The 16128-nt window shown below is 40.4% G+C and overlaps 1 protein-coding gene across 1 annotated transcript in view; it reads left to right on the top strand.

Moving 5' to 3' along the window:
• The window catches only part of LOC126285190 (odorant receptor Or2-like), a 137668-nt gene extending 130581 nt beyond the window's left edge, over positions 1–7087 (top strand). Inside the window, exon 9 of the mRNA XM_049984497.1 lies at positions 7025–7087. Within this exon, the coding sequence (XP_049840454.1) occupies positions 7025–7087 (63 nt within the window). The remainder of the gene's footprint in view (positions 1–7024) is intronic.
• Positions 7088–16128: the final 9041 nt, after the last annotated feature.

Raw genomic sequence — 16128 nt, 5'->3', positions numbered from 1 at the left:
AATGCTGATTATCAATCACTAGGGTTTCGAAGCCGCTATCGAGAACATATTGATTACTAATCAAAGACGCTGCTCCTAGACCATGGGTATAATTTACGCCTTTATAGTAAACACTATGTACTGGTACTGAACCAAATAATTTTGAACCCTATGGTCTGTCAATGAACTATCAGGCCCAACGATACTTAGGTTCAGCTATCTATGCTACTAGGGTTATTGCAAATTTTGGTATTCATTGCACAAAAGTGCGTAATCTGAATAATAACTGGAGCCCACCCGACATCGCCTTGCAGACATTTATTTAAAGAACTCTGGATACTGACAGTGCCTTCACAATACATATATTCACTTATGAAATTTGTTGTTAATAACCCATCCCAATTCAAAAATAATAGCGAAGTGCATAGCTACAACACTAGAAGAAAGGATGAGATCCGCCTTTGTGGGTTAAATCTGACTTTGGCACAGAGAGGGGTGAATTATGCTGCCACAAAAGTCTTTGGTCATTTGTCAAACAGTCTGGCAAATAGCCGAAAAACATTTAGAAACAAATGAAAGGGAGTTCTAAATGGCAACTCTTTCTACACAATAGGTGAATTTTTAAATATGAAGTAATAACTGCGAAAAAAATTTAAACAATAATGATACTGTCTAAAGAAAACATACGTTAAACTGCCATGTTCCACATCATTACGAAATGTCGTATTCATGATCTATAGAACAAGAACTGTTGTAATGTGATATAACGTAAGTGAGCTACCACTAAATTCAGTATGAAATGTTGTCCTAGTTAGTATAGAAGTATTTGAAATGATGATTTTACGAATAAGTCCCCACTAACAAGGCTCTTATTTCACCCACGGCGAACCTTAGCAAGTTACACAACCTTAGCAAGTAGTATAACACTGCTTCAACACGTTACATGTAACAGTTTACTGCAAACTCGTACCTATTGAAGGAGGTGTTCAATGTGTTGTCAACACATTTGAATGCAGTACCGTGCTATATTCTGACAGACACATTTTTAATAAGAGGAAACAGTGGCGTTTACGACTAAACCTTATAAAATAAAAATGAAAGGAATAAAATTAATACGCTCCCCATAGCTGTATCGTTACAAATGGCATCCTTTCTTCTACATTTCCCTAGTAAGTATTCTGTGGACACACGTCTTCTAAGGTGACAGCAGCCATGATCGAAGAACTGCAAGAATACGTTGCTGATCTGGCATATCTGAAGAAACTTGTGGATTCTTACCTCCCTGGACTGATACTATTGTCAACGCGAGACAGGGTGTTACGAGATATTTGCATGATACCTTCTGGGGTTTGGCTAGTTGCTATTTGTACGGTGTGTATACACTAAGGTGGCAAAGGTCATGGAATAGCGATATGCACATATACAGATGGCGAGAGCAGCGCGTACACAGGTTATAAAAGCCCATTGACGGAGCTGTCACTTGTACTCAGGTGATTCATGTGGAAAGCCTTCCGAAATGGTTACGGCCGCAAGACGGCAATTAACAGATTTTGAACGCGGAATGGTAGTTGTAGCTAGACGCATAGGATATTCCGTTTCGGAAATCGTTAGGGAATTTGGTGTTCCAAGATCCATAATGTCAAGAGTGTGCCGAGAACACTAGCTTTCAAACATTACTTCTCATCACAGATAGCGCAGTGGCCGATGGCCTTCGCTTAACTACCGAGAGCGGAGGCGTTTGCGCATAGTTGTCAGTGCTAACACACAAGCAACACTAGATGCAACAACAGCAGAAATCAATGTAGGGCAGCGCGGAGTATATTTGGCTTTAATGGACTATAATAGCAGACGACCGACGCGAGTCCCTTTGATAACAGTACGAGCACGTCTGCAGCGCATCTCCTGGGGACGTGACCACTTTGGTTGGAACCTAGACGACTGGAAAACCGTGGCCTGGTGAGATGAGACTCGAGGTGATGGTAGAGTTAGAGTGTGGCACGCATCCCACGAAGCCATGGACTCAACTTGTCAACAAGGCGCTGTGCAACCCTGGTGGTGGCTCCGTACTGGTGTGGTTGTGTTTATACGGAATGAACTGGGTCCTCTGGTCCAGCTGAACCGACCATTGACTAAATGGTTATGTTTCGCTACTTGAGAACCAGTTGCATTCGTGGACTTCATGTTCCCAAACAACCATGTCATTAGGCCACAATTGTTCGCGGTTGGTTTGCAGAACTTTCTGGACAATTCGAGCGAACGATTTGGCCATCCAGATCGCTGGGCGTGAATCCAAAATTGGAAAACTTATGGGACATAGTCGAGATGTCATTTCGTGCACAAAACCCTGCACCGGCAACACTTTCGCGATTATGGACGGCTATAAAGGCAGCATGGCTCAATATTTCTACTGAGGACTTCCAATGACTTGAATCGCTACGTTGAGCTCCTGCACTACGCTGGGAAATGGAAAGTCCGACACGATATTAGGAGGTCTCCCATGACTATTGTCACTTCAGAAGGTATACAATAGTTTCTCCTTGTTTGTCTCTAAACTTCGTATGTATACGAGCAGCTTGCTCCTATACCCGATGCTGCCCTACACAGTTTTTGTAAGTGCACTTAGACTGACAGTCAAAAATAGTAACACCGAACACTTAACAACGTACTTAATTTCAAGTAAAATGAATGTAATAAAGAGCAGATAATTTTTGCTGAAAAGGGCTCGTTGAAATTTCCCAAACATCATTCCCCTATGAAAGAAAAGAGCCAAGGCATGAAGCGTATTATGTCTTTATGAGTCGTTATCGCTTGTACATTTCTAGCTGTCAGTGGGTACACTACCATCACAAATTTTATGATGCTACAAAATTAGAATTCTATCACTGGATAATTACTTATTACTGATTCTACTCATATTCTTTATGAATGAAGCTTGTGTTATATGTGGTAATAGGTAGTATCAACATCTCTCACAACGGCAATTGGTTGTGGGACGCTACAGAAACATTTTTAAGATCACTTCTCTGTAAATGTGTGAATTAATGTACTCAATTCTCAGTAGCTTCTGTAGGGACCCACAATGCTTCTACGGCGGCAGGTTCGAATCCTGCCTCGGGCATGGATGTGTGTGATGTCCTTAGGTTGGTTAGGTTTAAGTAGTTATAAGACTAGGGGACTGATTACCTCAGATGTTAAGTCTCATAGTGCTTAGAACCATCTGAACCATTCAACTCCCGGTAATCTGAAAGCGTTGTAGCTCCAGTCATATTATAGTGAAGATATCCAGGGACACAAACTAGCTGGCAATGTACTTGAGGACAATATTATGGAAATGGAAGAGGATGTAGATGAAGACGAAATGGGAGATAAGATACTGCTTGAAGAGTTTGACAGAGCACTGAAAGACTTGAGTCGAAACAAGGCCCCGGAAGTAGACAACATTCCATTAGAACTACTGACGGCCTTGGAAGAGCCAGTCATGACAAAACTCTACCATCTGGTGAGCAAGATGTATGAGACAGGCGAAATACCCTCAGACTTCAAGAAGAATCTAATAATTCAAATCCCAAAGAAAGCACGTCTTGACAGATGTGAAAATTACCGAACTATCAGTTTATTAAGTCGCGGCTGCAATATACTAACGCGAATTCTTTACAGACGAATGGAAAAACTGGTAGAAGCCGACCTCGGGGAACATCAGTTTGGATTCCGTAGAAATAGTGGAACACGTGAGGCAATACTCACCCTACTACTTATCTTAGAAGATATATTAAGGAAAGGCAAACCTACGTTTCTAGCATTTGTAGATTTAGAGAAAGTTTTTAACAATGCTGACTTTTAAAATTCTGAAGGTGGCAGGGGTAAAATACAGGGAGTGAAATGCTATTTACAATTTGTACAGAAACCAGATGGCAGTTATAAGAGTCGAGGGGCATGAAAGTGAAGTTGTGGTTGGGAAAGGAGTGAGACAGGGTTGTAGCCTCTCCCCGATGTTATTCAATCTGTATATTGAGCAAGCAGTAAAGGAAATAAAAGAAAAATTGGGAGTAGGTATTAAAATTCATGGAGAAGAAGTAAAAACTTTGAGGTTCGCCGATGACATTGTAATTCTGTCAGAGACAGCAAAGGACTTGGAAGAGCAGTTGAACGGAATGGACAGTGTCTTCAAAGGAGGATATAAGATTAACATCAACAAAAGCAAAACGAGGGTAATGGAATGTAGTCAAATTAAATCAGGTGATGCTGAGGGAATTAGATTAGGAAGTGAGACACTTAAAGTAGTAAAGGATTTTTGCTATTTAGGGAGTAAAATCAATGATGATGGTCGAAGTAGAGAGTATGTAAAATGTAGACTGGCAATGGCAAGGAAAGCGCTTCTGAAGAAGAGAAATTTGTTAACATCGAGTGTAGATTTAAGTGTCAGGAAGTCGATTCTGAAAGTATTTGTATGGAACGTAGCCATGTATGGAAGTGAAACATGGACGATAAATAGTTTGGACAAGAAGAGAATAGAAGCTTTCGAAATGTGGTGCTACAGAAGAATGCTGAAGATTATATGGGTAGATCACATAACTAATGAGGAAGTACTGAATAGGATTGGGGAGAAGAGAAGTTTGTGGCACAACTTGAGCAGAAGAAGGAATCGGTTGGTAGGACATGTTCTGAGGCATCAAGGGATCACAAATTTAGCTTTGGAGGGCAGCGTGGAGGGTAAAAATCGTAAAGGAGACCAAGAGATAAATACACTAAGCAAATTCAGAAGAATGTAAGTTGCAGTAGGTACTGGGAGATGAAGAAGCTTGCACGGAATAGAGTAGCATGGAGAGCTGCATCAAACCAGTCTCAGGACTGAAGACCACAACAACAACAACAAACTACGGAGTGACGGAAAAAAATCTTAACGCCAAGAAAGAGTTGTGCGAAATAAACGAAAGTGGTAGGCGTTTTTCTTCAACTGGAAGAAGTTGTCTATTAAAATTTCGTAGCAGTCGTATAAGAGCAGCACTAGTAGAGCCGTTATAAACGTGCAAATCAGGGTTACTAATACGCGCTGCAATGGCCGTGGGCGTTAGTTAACCTTTGAGACTGGACGTAGTGAGTTTACGTTATTCAAGAATGTCTTTAAGGAGACAAAGACGCCGTTATCAACTCCTCTCTGAGTTTCAACGAGTTTGTGTAATAGAGTTACGAGAAGCTGAATGTTGCTTATGCGATATTGCAGAATGACTTGACAGGGATGTAGCCACTGTGCATGATCGCTGGCAGCGGTAATCACGAGCATGTACGATCGCATGTACGATCCCGATCTCTACGTGCCACTACCGAAAGGGAACACCATTATGTTCTGCTTATGGGTCTGGCGCATCATGCTGCATCTACAACAGCATTTTGAGCAGCAGTTGGCAGCCCACTGACACAACAAGCTGTTACAAATCGGTTACTTGAAGAACAGCTCCGAGTCAGACGGCCTGTAGCGTGTATTCCACTAATCCCAAACCACCTCAATTTGCGACCTCGGTGGTGACAAGAGAAAGCTCATTGGAGGGTTGGGTGTAGGACTATTGGGTTTTCTGATGGAAATTGGTTCTACCTAGCTACCAGCGGTAGCCGTTTGTTGGTTAGAAAGAGGCCAGTTGAGGGCCTGCAACCAACTTGTATGCGTGCTAGACACACTTGATCTGCACCTGGAGTTATGGTATGGAATGCGATTTCATATGAAATCAATAGCATCCTCGTCATTATCCCATGCACCCTGACTGAAAATCTGTACGTCTGTCTGGTGATTCGATTCGTTATGCTGCCATTCATGAACAGCATTCGAGGGGGTGTTTTCCAACTGGATAACGCTTACCTACATACCGCTGTTCTAACCCAACATGCTGTAAAGAGTGTCGACGTCTTGCCTTGGCCTGTTCGATTACCAAATCTGTCTCCAATGGAGCACATATGGGACATCATCAGACCACAACTCCAATGTCATCCACAACCAGCATTAATCGTCCCTGTAATGACCGACAAAGTGCAACAGGCATGGAACTCGATCCCACAAATGACATCCGGCACCTGTACAACACAATGCATGTAAATTTGCATGCTTTCATTCAGTATTTCACATTTTCAGTGGTTCATCTCACGCTTACACTAATCTGTGATCTTGCAGTGTTAATTACTTTCATATTTTACACATACTAATGCATTCCTGAAGTTTTATTACTCTACAATAATTAATTTTTGGTGTTGCAATCTTTTTCCCCTCAATGTATATGTTCCTTTAGCTGTGAAAATGGGTAGGATCTGTTTGCGTGAATGAGTCTTTGCACGTTCTACTGTTCAGGTAAGACTACTAATTTTAACATTCTCTGACCAATGAATATTCCTCGCTACTTATTATCACTGTCGCAGTAGAAAACAAACTTTAAATTAAATGTTAGGTATAGAAACACTTCTGCAAAAGAGCAAAAGAGCCACATGTGGAATCTTTGAAAATGTAATTTATGCTATTGTACTATTTCTGTGTGTTTATTCCTCTGCAAACGTAAGTTATTTTTGTGTCTTTAATTCTCATTATGTGAATTCATTTTTGAATAAGACCCAAATATTGTAATACTGCAGTCAATAAAATTGAATATTTCTTTACACAAACTTCTTAGCTCCAGAGCATCAAAAGTAAAATGCTGTGTACAATATTGCACCTTGGTCAAGAGAATCAAAAGTGGAATGTAACGCTTTACTATGGACGCAAGCTGTGATATTTTTCCTTCGTGTCATTACAGTCGAGAGCACGAGAAAACTGTCTGCACTATATTTTTTCTGTTGATGATGTTTAATGCCCTTTCCAAGATCCTTTAAATAATTCCTACATTCATCAACTACACAACTACGATAGCGTTGAACGTAAAGTTCAGGAAAATATCTTACAAAGTGACAGAATTACAGTGTAGAAAAACATGATTTAGTTCATAATAATCCTGTCTCTATAACTCATTAACATACTTTTTTATGACAGCTTTCTGTACATATTTTGATACTTCTCTCTGTTTTCCAGTTGTTGAATGGCTCCTACTCCTACTTCACACTACTACTTCAGATGAACCAGAAAAATGACTAGCAGGTAAAAAATGAAACAGCAGGACAGTGCTAAAATGTTTTGGATTGTAGACCACTTTGATTTAGCCCACACTCACTTACATTATTTACCAAGGTTAAATTATTATCCTTTGTTCATTGTCAGCTTCTAAGAATGAATGTACATAATGGTTTTGAACATTGAGAATTTACTTTAAATAACTTACAAAGAAGTATATTATTTTATGTACTTTGTGAATTAAACTTTGCATAATTATAAGTTACTTACAATAAAATATAATAAAAAATCTTGAAATGTGTCTATCTCCAGGAAGCCATACCTTAAGCTGCTCAGCAAGGTTTTGCAGAAGGGACAAGAAAACCTAGTATGAGTGAAAAACTACTATATTTAGATTTTAGCTCTGTCTGGAACCTTGAACTACAAGGAGGAAGTAATTGCAGCCCTCGTGAGGCCCGCGAAAGTCTTCAAACGTCCCTTAAAGCAATTTTTGACCAAAAATAAAATCGTACCATAATTCGTAATGTTATATTTATATGCGCAGTTTAACATGCACTGAAGGTATGCTAAATGGGTTTCGAGTGTGGTGTTGTTGCAAAATAATGTTAAGTAACAACAAACTTACCGTAATCCTGGTACAATTACTCTATGCGTTAAATACGTGGCTGCATATCAGTCACCTAATGGCCTGTAGGCCGCCAAAACGCGTGAGGCGAGAGAATCCTCTGTTTGCTATCGATGTTTTTGGACTGCGTAGCTGACATTATGGAGCAGTTTCTATACGTGTCATGCCGCAAGAACAATTGGTTAAACGAGAGGTTTAGCGGAATCGCGGGAAATCACCTTTAGAAATGAATAAGAATCATGTGAGGGATAAAAACTCTCTACTGCAGATTCCAGAGATTTAATACCTCCTGTTTGTCCCATTTGGTATAAGTCCCACACACTTGAGCAATACTCTAAGACGGTACACAGGTGATTTGTAAGCAGTCTCCTTTGTAGACTGCATTTCCGCAGAATCTTACAAATTAACTAAAGTGTTCCAGTTACATTACCTACAACTGAGCCTAATTCATCATTCTATTTCATATCCTCACAAAGTGTTACATGCAGGTACTTGTATGAGTTGTCTGATCCCAGTGACTCACTGATATTGTTATTATACGATAGATCATTTTTGCTTTTTGCGAAATACACAATCTTATATTCCTGACCGTTTAAAACAAGTTGACAGTCTTTGCAACACTTTGAAACCGTACCAAAACGCCTGAGGTTGCTATTAATATTGACTGCCACGCCATTGATACACAACATGGACAAGAAGGGTCCCAACACACTTCCCTGGACCACAGCTGAAGTTGCTTTTTCTTCTGTCGATGACTCTTCATCGGAGATAATGTGCTGGGCAATTCTCGTTACAGTGGAGATCGGAATATAGTTTGAGACTCTATAAAGAATTGGACAGTAGTTTTGGGATCATTTCTGCTGCCCCTTTTGTAGACGTTTGTGACTTGCGCTTTTTTCTAAACACTGAGCACGGTTTTTTGTTCGAGAGGTCTACGGCAGATTATGATTGAAAGCATGAGCGTCACCGCCGGGGAGAACAGAGACGACGTGTCTCCCCGATGATTGTTTGTTGCAAAAGTGATATTGTTGAAAGAATATATCCAAGGCTTGACTAATTACACATAGTAAAAGCTCTTGTGCTGTAAGAAGTAATAATGGTTTGCAGGATTTACTAAATGCCAGTTAGTCAAATCCATTTATGTTATTCACTAAAAAGACAGTGTTCCAAGTTTCAATGAGCTGTGTTGGAAACTAAGACTGATAAAGGAGGCTGGTTGAGAAGCACCAATCTGCCTGGCTTTGCTGAAAATAAATTTGTAGGAGAGATGGCAAGTAGGCAGAGGGCTAACAGTCGAATGCCACGCGACAGTCCGATTTTAGCACACTGCTATAAAGTTTGGTTAGTGCATGTGTCAAGAAGAATTGCTATGCTGAGAGCAGGTTCGCCTAGTTAGCGGAATTTCCGATAAATTTGACTGATGTTACACACTGTCGACAGGTAAACTTTTGCATTTGGCGATCAGCGGATTTTTTAACGGATTTGTGGATTGATGTCTGCAACAACATTTTTTCCGTTAATAAATGATCTACAGAACGGCAACTGCTAAAATTACTGTTAGACTGAACCAGAAGAATGACGAAATATACACCAGAGTTCAAACTGTGTTTTAATGTTTTTGCACAGTAAATATGCTACATTAACGTTTATTGCAAGCCTTCATTATGGTTTTGTACCATTAATGACAACTCAGTTTTACACTTCTACGTCTTTGTTCGTTTTATATAATAGATGTGACAGTTTTGTTTAGAGTCTTGGTTGATTTGGGGGAGGGGAGCAAACAGCGAGGTCATCGATCCTACCGGATTGCGGAAGGTAGTCGGCCGTGCCGTTTCAAAGGAACCATCCCGGTATTTGCCCGAAGCGATTCAAGAAAACCACGGAAAACATAAAACAGGATGGCCGGACGTAGGTTTGAACCGTCGGCCTGCCGAATGCGAGTCCAATGTGCTAACCATTGCGTCACCTCCCTCGGTGCAAGGTAAGATTTGTCATAAACGTGAAAATGCCTGCTTATGTGGTCTGTGCGACCGGATAGCAGCTGTATGAGTATATGAACATCCTCCCACACTTGATGCTGTGGCTGTTGCCCTCTTGTGACTACCTTCATTTACTCATCCGTGAGACTGTGCGTTTTAAATTTTTTGTACAAAAATAATTATATATTATGCTAATCTGTTAAGTGTATGTAATTTTAACCTTTATTTTGTTTAGGCTTTTACTTTAAAATGTTACCTTATTATGAAGTAAGTTATTATCCATGTGACGATGCACTGAGGTGTCAAGCAGGCCGCCGCGGCAGAGCGGTTCTAGGTGCTTCAGTCCGGAACCACGCGGCTGCTACGGTCGCAGGTTCGAATCCTGCCTCGGGCATGGATGTGTGTGATGTCCTTAGGTTAGTTAGGTTTAAGTAGTTCTAAGTTCCAGGGGACTGATGATCTCAGATGTTAAGTCTCATAGTGCTTAGAGCCATTTGAACCACTTTTGAACTGAGGTGTCAAAAATCATGGGACAACGATATGCACATATACCGATGGCAGTAGTCTCGTGTACACAAGATATAAAAGGGGAGTTTTGGAGTGCGTGTGCGGATCTGACATTTGTACTCAGGTGAGGAAAGGTTTCTGGGGTCGTGATTATGTTTGTATGAGCGGAATTAATAGACCTTTAACGCGGAATGGTTGCTGGAGGTGAAAACATGGAACATTTCATTTTGGAAATCGTAAGGGAATTCAGTATTCCAAGATCCACAGTGTCAAGAGTGTGTCGAAAATACCAAATTTCAGGCGTTACAACTCACCACGCACAACGCAATGGCCGACGGGCTTCACTTTCCGACCGTGAGCTGTGGCTTTTGTGGCTTTTGCTAATAGTTGTCGGTGTTAATAAACAAGCAACACTGTGAGAAATAACCGCAGACATCAATGTGGAACGTACGACGAAGGTATTCGTTAGGGCAGAGCTGCGAAATCTTGTGTTAATGGGCTATGGCAGCAGACAACCGACGCGATTGCCTTTTCTAACAGCACGCCATAGCCTGTAGCGACTCTCCCTGGGTTCGTGAAAATTATCGGTTGGACCTTAGACAACTGGAAAACCGTGACCTGGTTAGATGAGTCCTGATTTCAGCAGGTCAGAGCTATTTAGAGTGCATTTGCAGCCATTCATGGACTTCATGTTTCCAGACAACGATGTTATCAGGCCACAAATGTTCACAATTGTTCAATGTTTGAGGAACATTCTGGACAGTTCGAGGAGTGATTTGGCCATCCAGTTCTCCTAACGTAAATCCCAACGAACATTTATGGGACGTAATCGAGAGATCAATTAGTATGCAAAATCTTACACCAGCAACACTTCCGTAACTTACGTAGTTTTAACTGAATCTTTGCCAACTGATGACCAGTGCTTTTCAGTATTTCGGAGCGATTTGCTTACTGTTGTATTTTCATTTTGCATACAACTACTAGGCTACTGTTTTTTGTTACTTTACTACAATGTTTGGATCTTACCTATTCTTTTTAGTAATTAACGACTCTGAGGATGAACATGTGGTCAGAATGACCTGTGGACGTCATGTCTTCAATTGCAATTTAATTCCTTTTCCAAATTTCTCCTTGGTTTCCATTACATCTTTATTGGTGTAGGCATACATATTGAATAATACACCTGATAAACTGCAACTCTGTCTCACTTCCTTCTCCACTACAATTTCCATTTCATGTGTATTGGTACTTAACTCGGTACATTTTCTGATTCTGAGAGTCGTTCATAGAAGTCTCTGGTTTGCCCCAGATAAGTGTGGAAGGGCATTACTGCTCATGTTATTCATCCATTTAGCGGATTGTATTGCTTGCAATATCAGACTACTTGCACATTTTGCAGCTTCAAGTGGAGAAATGTTATTCTCTAACAATGGTATTAATATATACTCCGATCTGGATCGATTATCAACCTGCTGTGAAGACTAGCAATTGGTTCCCTATATTGAGAACCTCAAAATAAAATGTTTCACTAAATTAGAAATATAATAGAATTTCGAAACTGGATTGATAAATGGTAACATAGTTAGATTAATGAATCAAAAGTGTAGTCAGTCATGCCATACAAATACTTGAAAAGAACAATGTGTGAGGATAGTGTATTCCTGAAGTCCTGCCCTGTTACAAGTGATACACAGGTAATGTTCCATTGGTGCCTGTTATTACTGTTCCACTGACCTTGAACACATAACCCTAGTCAGGAACCTGTAACAAGATCCCTGACAGTTCACAGCACTGTTGCTAGCATTCAACTGTGAAGTGCTAATAGCTGCAGGTGAAGCAGTAGCCATCTATAGAGCTGTGTCAACACTTAGTAATAGGATTGAAAACACAATGAAGTATGATTCTAGTATGATTAAATCAATTCATTCAAGTAAACTTTGAAATAAAAATTAATGAGAGCTTGTTTTAGACACATGCTATTGCTAACCATCTGGTTATTTAGGTTTACTTAAGTACTACAGGGGGAATCCAATGACTGCAACCTATGAACAGAAAATGTGGTTAGACAGAAAACACAGTGTCTTATCTCACAGAAATACTCACATACAGCTCTGATACTGAGAACATGCTCAAACATTTAGAAATGTGTGCTTCTTATACACAGTATTCCCTCACAATACAGTTGATAACAATACCAGTACTCTGAATATCTAATTCAAACACAATAATTTGTAACAACATTAACACAGTGCACGTGCATCCACATGTGTGCACTACCATTAAACAAAAAGACATACACAATATATATTTAAACCAATTCCAGCATAATCACAAGGTTTCCGACAAAAATTCATTGGGCTGTTTTGTCAAATACTCTGCTCTGCAAAACTTAAGGACATGATACATTCAGTACCATAATACATTAACTACTCTGTGGACTGCAAGGGCATATTGTCAGAGATCTCCCAGCTGGATATTAGACAACACAGTGTACTGGTTGTTGGGCAAAAGGCTACCCCCATGCAGTCGAGTGCTACTCTTAGCTATTGCAGTGGATGAGACCTACATTGTGCAACAGGCAAGAAGGGACCAGTGACCAACAGTGGGTACAGTTGTAAACATATTTAACAGGGCTGCAGAGTTTGCAATGTTGCAAAGAGCATAGGGACTGGAACAATAATGTATGGTGTCACACACTCAGATGAGAGCAAAATTCAGTCTGAGTAGTCCCCAGGAACTTTGTCGAACATGATGGTTTTGGTGGTCCAGGAGTTATGGTGGTGGTGGGGTGGGGATCATAATGATGCATAGGTGTATTGACCTCCAACTCTTTGAAAACGGCTCACTAACTGGTCATCATTATTGTGACATTATACTCCTTCTCCATATGTGTCTTTAAAGGGGTGCATCCAACCCTGACTTCAGTTTCAAGGACGGCAATGCACAACCTCACCAAACAGTGCAGGTGAAGCTCTTGGAACAAGAGAATATTTGGCAAGTGGACTGCCTGTCCCTTCCCCTGACATAAAACCCATTGAGCATGAGTGGGATGAATTGGGGAGATGTTTTGCACCTCATCCAGCTGCACCAATGACAGTCCAGCAGTTGTCACTTAGGCTGGCATAGGAATGGAACACCGTACTGCAAGAATTTCTTACCAACCTTTTGGCTGGCACGGAAGCACATAGCAGAGCATGTATTGCCATCTGTGGTGATTAAGAACCATGCCCCACCTTCTGCAACATCCAGTGGACTATTATAAATGATGGCAATTTCAGTGGAATTATTGTCTTTGAATAAAAGTGTCATTGTAGTTAGCCTCATTGTGTAATTCTTTCAGTTACCTCCTGTACAATACCACAGCAGTACTTTCTATGTATGGTCTATGTTTCACAGAGCTATGTTACATGGCAGTGGTATATTATGCAAAAACTACTTTTTTTCTTATGTTTTGCATACTAGTGTACATTGAAATGTTGTGCTGCCACGAAATTATTTGTTTAGAATTGTAATTCGTCCAACATAGATGAAGGTATATGAGAAATCTACTCTTTCATTACCAACACTTTATCAAAAAGTGGCAGATTGCAGATGTGGCTTTACTTCCTTTGAAAGATCAAAGTGTCAGCAAAGTGGTAAGAAATAGGACTCGCAGTTCGGTGAATGGTGGTTCAGATCCCCATTTGGCCATCCTAATTGAAGCTTTGTTTAGTTTTCTTAAATCACAAGTACCGGGATGTTTCATCTGAAAATGGCGTGATTAATTCTGTTCATCATCTGAGCTTGGGCTCTGTCTCAGATTACATCATCGTTAAAGTGCAGCCTTCCAAACTTCCTTAGAACGTGATATCCATGAACAAAGAACTGAACTATAGGTTTTTGCGAAGGAGTATATCAAGAGTGCCTATAAGATACTTTGTATGGGGAGGGGGGGGCAAACTGGGGGGTATGAAGTATTTTTAATATTTTGGAAGATGAAAGGCAACTTGCAAGTATCCGTAATAAGTTCCAACCCTGTTAAAAACCTGCACAATACTGATTTTTAAATCATTTTCTTGGAAGAAAAACATCTGCCTACCCCATATTGTTCACTTTTCCTGAGAGGTGGGAGGGAAAGGAGCAGGGGGCACAGCACCCTCTCTCTCCCAGGTATGGGCGCTCTTGATTATAGTATATGAAGACACATGCAAAACCTTCATGAAATATGTGTTGATTACTGACTGAAAGCAAATGTTAAAATGGTAAACTATTATCTCAGAAATGTTTGGACAGATATTTTAAAAATCAAACTGGTGTTGTGCACAGTTTTGTTAGCTTACTGTAGATGACAAGTGTCCCTGCCAGAAAAAACTTTGCAGTCAAAAACACTCACTATCAGCAGATAGGTAGATGAATAGAAATCCAATTCTCTGGGACAGCTAGAGAATGCATTAGTGTTGATCATGTTTAGTGCTCTTACTAGGCCTTGTAGGGTATATAAGCTATGCAAGCAGTGTGAACATGCAGACACCCTGTATTTGTGGGTGACAGCATTATCAGCACCTGGGCCTCATTTTGGGTCTCCATTTGGCTGCGAGTCGAATAGCGCAGTATATCCAGATCTGTGGAGCATTCATGTAGACAGTGGCCCAATACTGAATTGTATGGGAGTGTGAGGTTCAATTGACCGCAACTGAACACCACGAGGGAGAGTCACCATATTTTGCAGCAAGTACATCCTGACCACTTTGCATTATTCTGTGCCTGCCAACTTGGGACAAGTAATAGACTCCCTGAAATATTCTGTGTCATCCCACACCATTGGTCAGAGGCTGACAGCAGTCAGATTAAAGAATTAGTCCCATGCATAAATTGCCATTGTTGTTGTTGTGGTCTTCAGTCCTGAGACTGGTTTGAAGCAGCTCTCCATGCTACTCTATCCTGTGCAAGCATCTTCATCTTCCAGAACCCACTGCAACCCACATCCTTCTGAATCTGCTTAGCGTTGTCATCTCTTGGTCTCCCTCTACGATTTTTACCCTCCATGCTGCCCTCCAATACTAAATTGGTGATCCCTTGATGCCTCAGAACATGTCCTACCAACCGATCCCTTCTCCTAGTCAAGTTGTGCCACAAGTTCCTCTTCTCCCCCAATTATATTCAATACCTCCTCATTAGTTATGTGATCTACCCATCTAATCTTAAGCATTCTTCTGTAGCACCACATTTCAAAAGCTTCTATTCTCTTTTTGTCTAAACTATTTATTGTCCACGTTTCACTTCCATACATGGCTACACTCCATGCAAATGCTTTCAGAAATGACTTCCTGACATTTAAATCTATACTCAATGTTAACGAACTTTTCTTCTTCAGAAACACTTTCCTTGTCATTGCCAGTCTACATTTTATATCCTCTCTACTTCGACCATCATCAGTTATTTTGCTCCCCAAATAGCAAAACTCCTTTACTACTTTAAGTGTCTCATTTCCTAATCTAATTCCCTCAGCATCACCAGACTTAATTCAACTACATTCCATTATCCTCATTTTGCTCTTGTTGATGTTCATCTTATATCCTCCTTTCAAGACACTATCCATTCTGTTCAACTGCTCTTCCAAGTCCTTTGCTGTCTTTGACAGAATTACAATGTCATCGGCGAACCTCAAAGTTTTTTTTTCTTCACCATGGATTTTAATACCTACTCCAAATTTTTCTTTTGTTTCCTTTACTGCTTGCTCAATATAGAGATTGAATAACATCGGGGAGAGGCTACAACCCTGTCTCACTCCCTTCCCAACCACTGCTTTCCTTTCATGTCCCCCGACTCTTATAACTGCCATCTGGCTTCTGTACAAATCGTAAATAGCCTTTCACTCCCTATATTTTACCCCTGAAACCTTCAGAATTTGAAAGAGAGTATTCCAGTCAACATTTTCAAAAGCTTTCTCTAAGTCTACAAATGCTAGAAACATA

This window comes from Schistocerca gregaria, chromosome 8 (assembly GCF_023897955.1).
Source record: "Schistocerca gregaria isolate iqSchGreg1 chromosome 8, iqSchGreg1.2, whole genome shotgun sequence".
In the NCBI taxonomy this organism is placed as follows: domain Eukaryota; kingdom Metazoa; phylum Arthropoda; class Insecta; order Orthoptera; family Acrididae; genus Schistocerca; species Schistocerca gregaria.
This window is presented reverse-complemented; position numbering and strand designations above follow the sequence as displayed.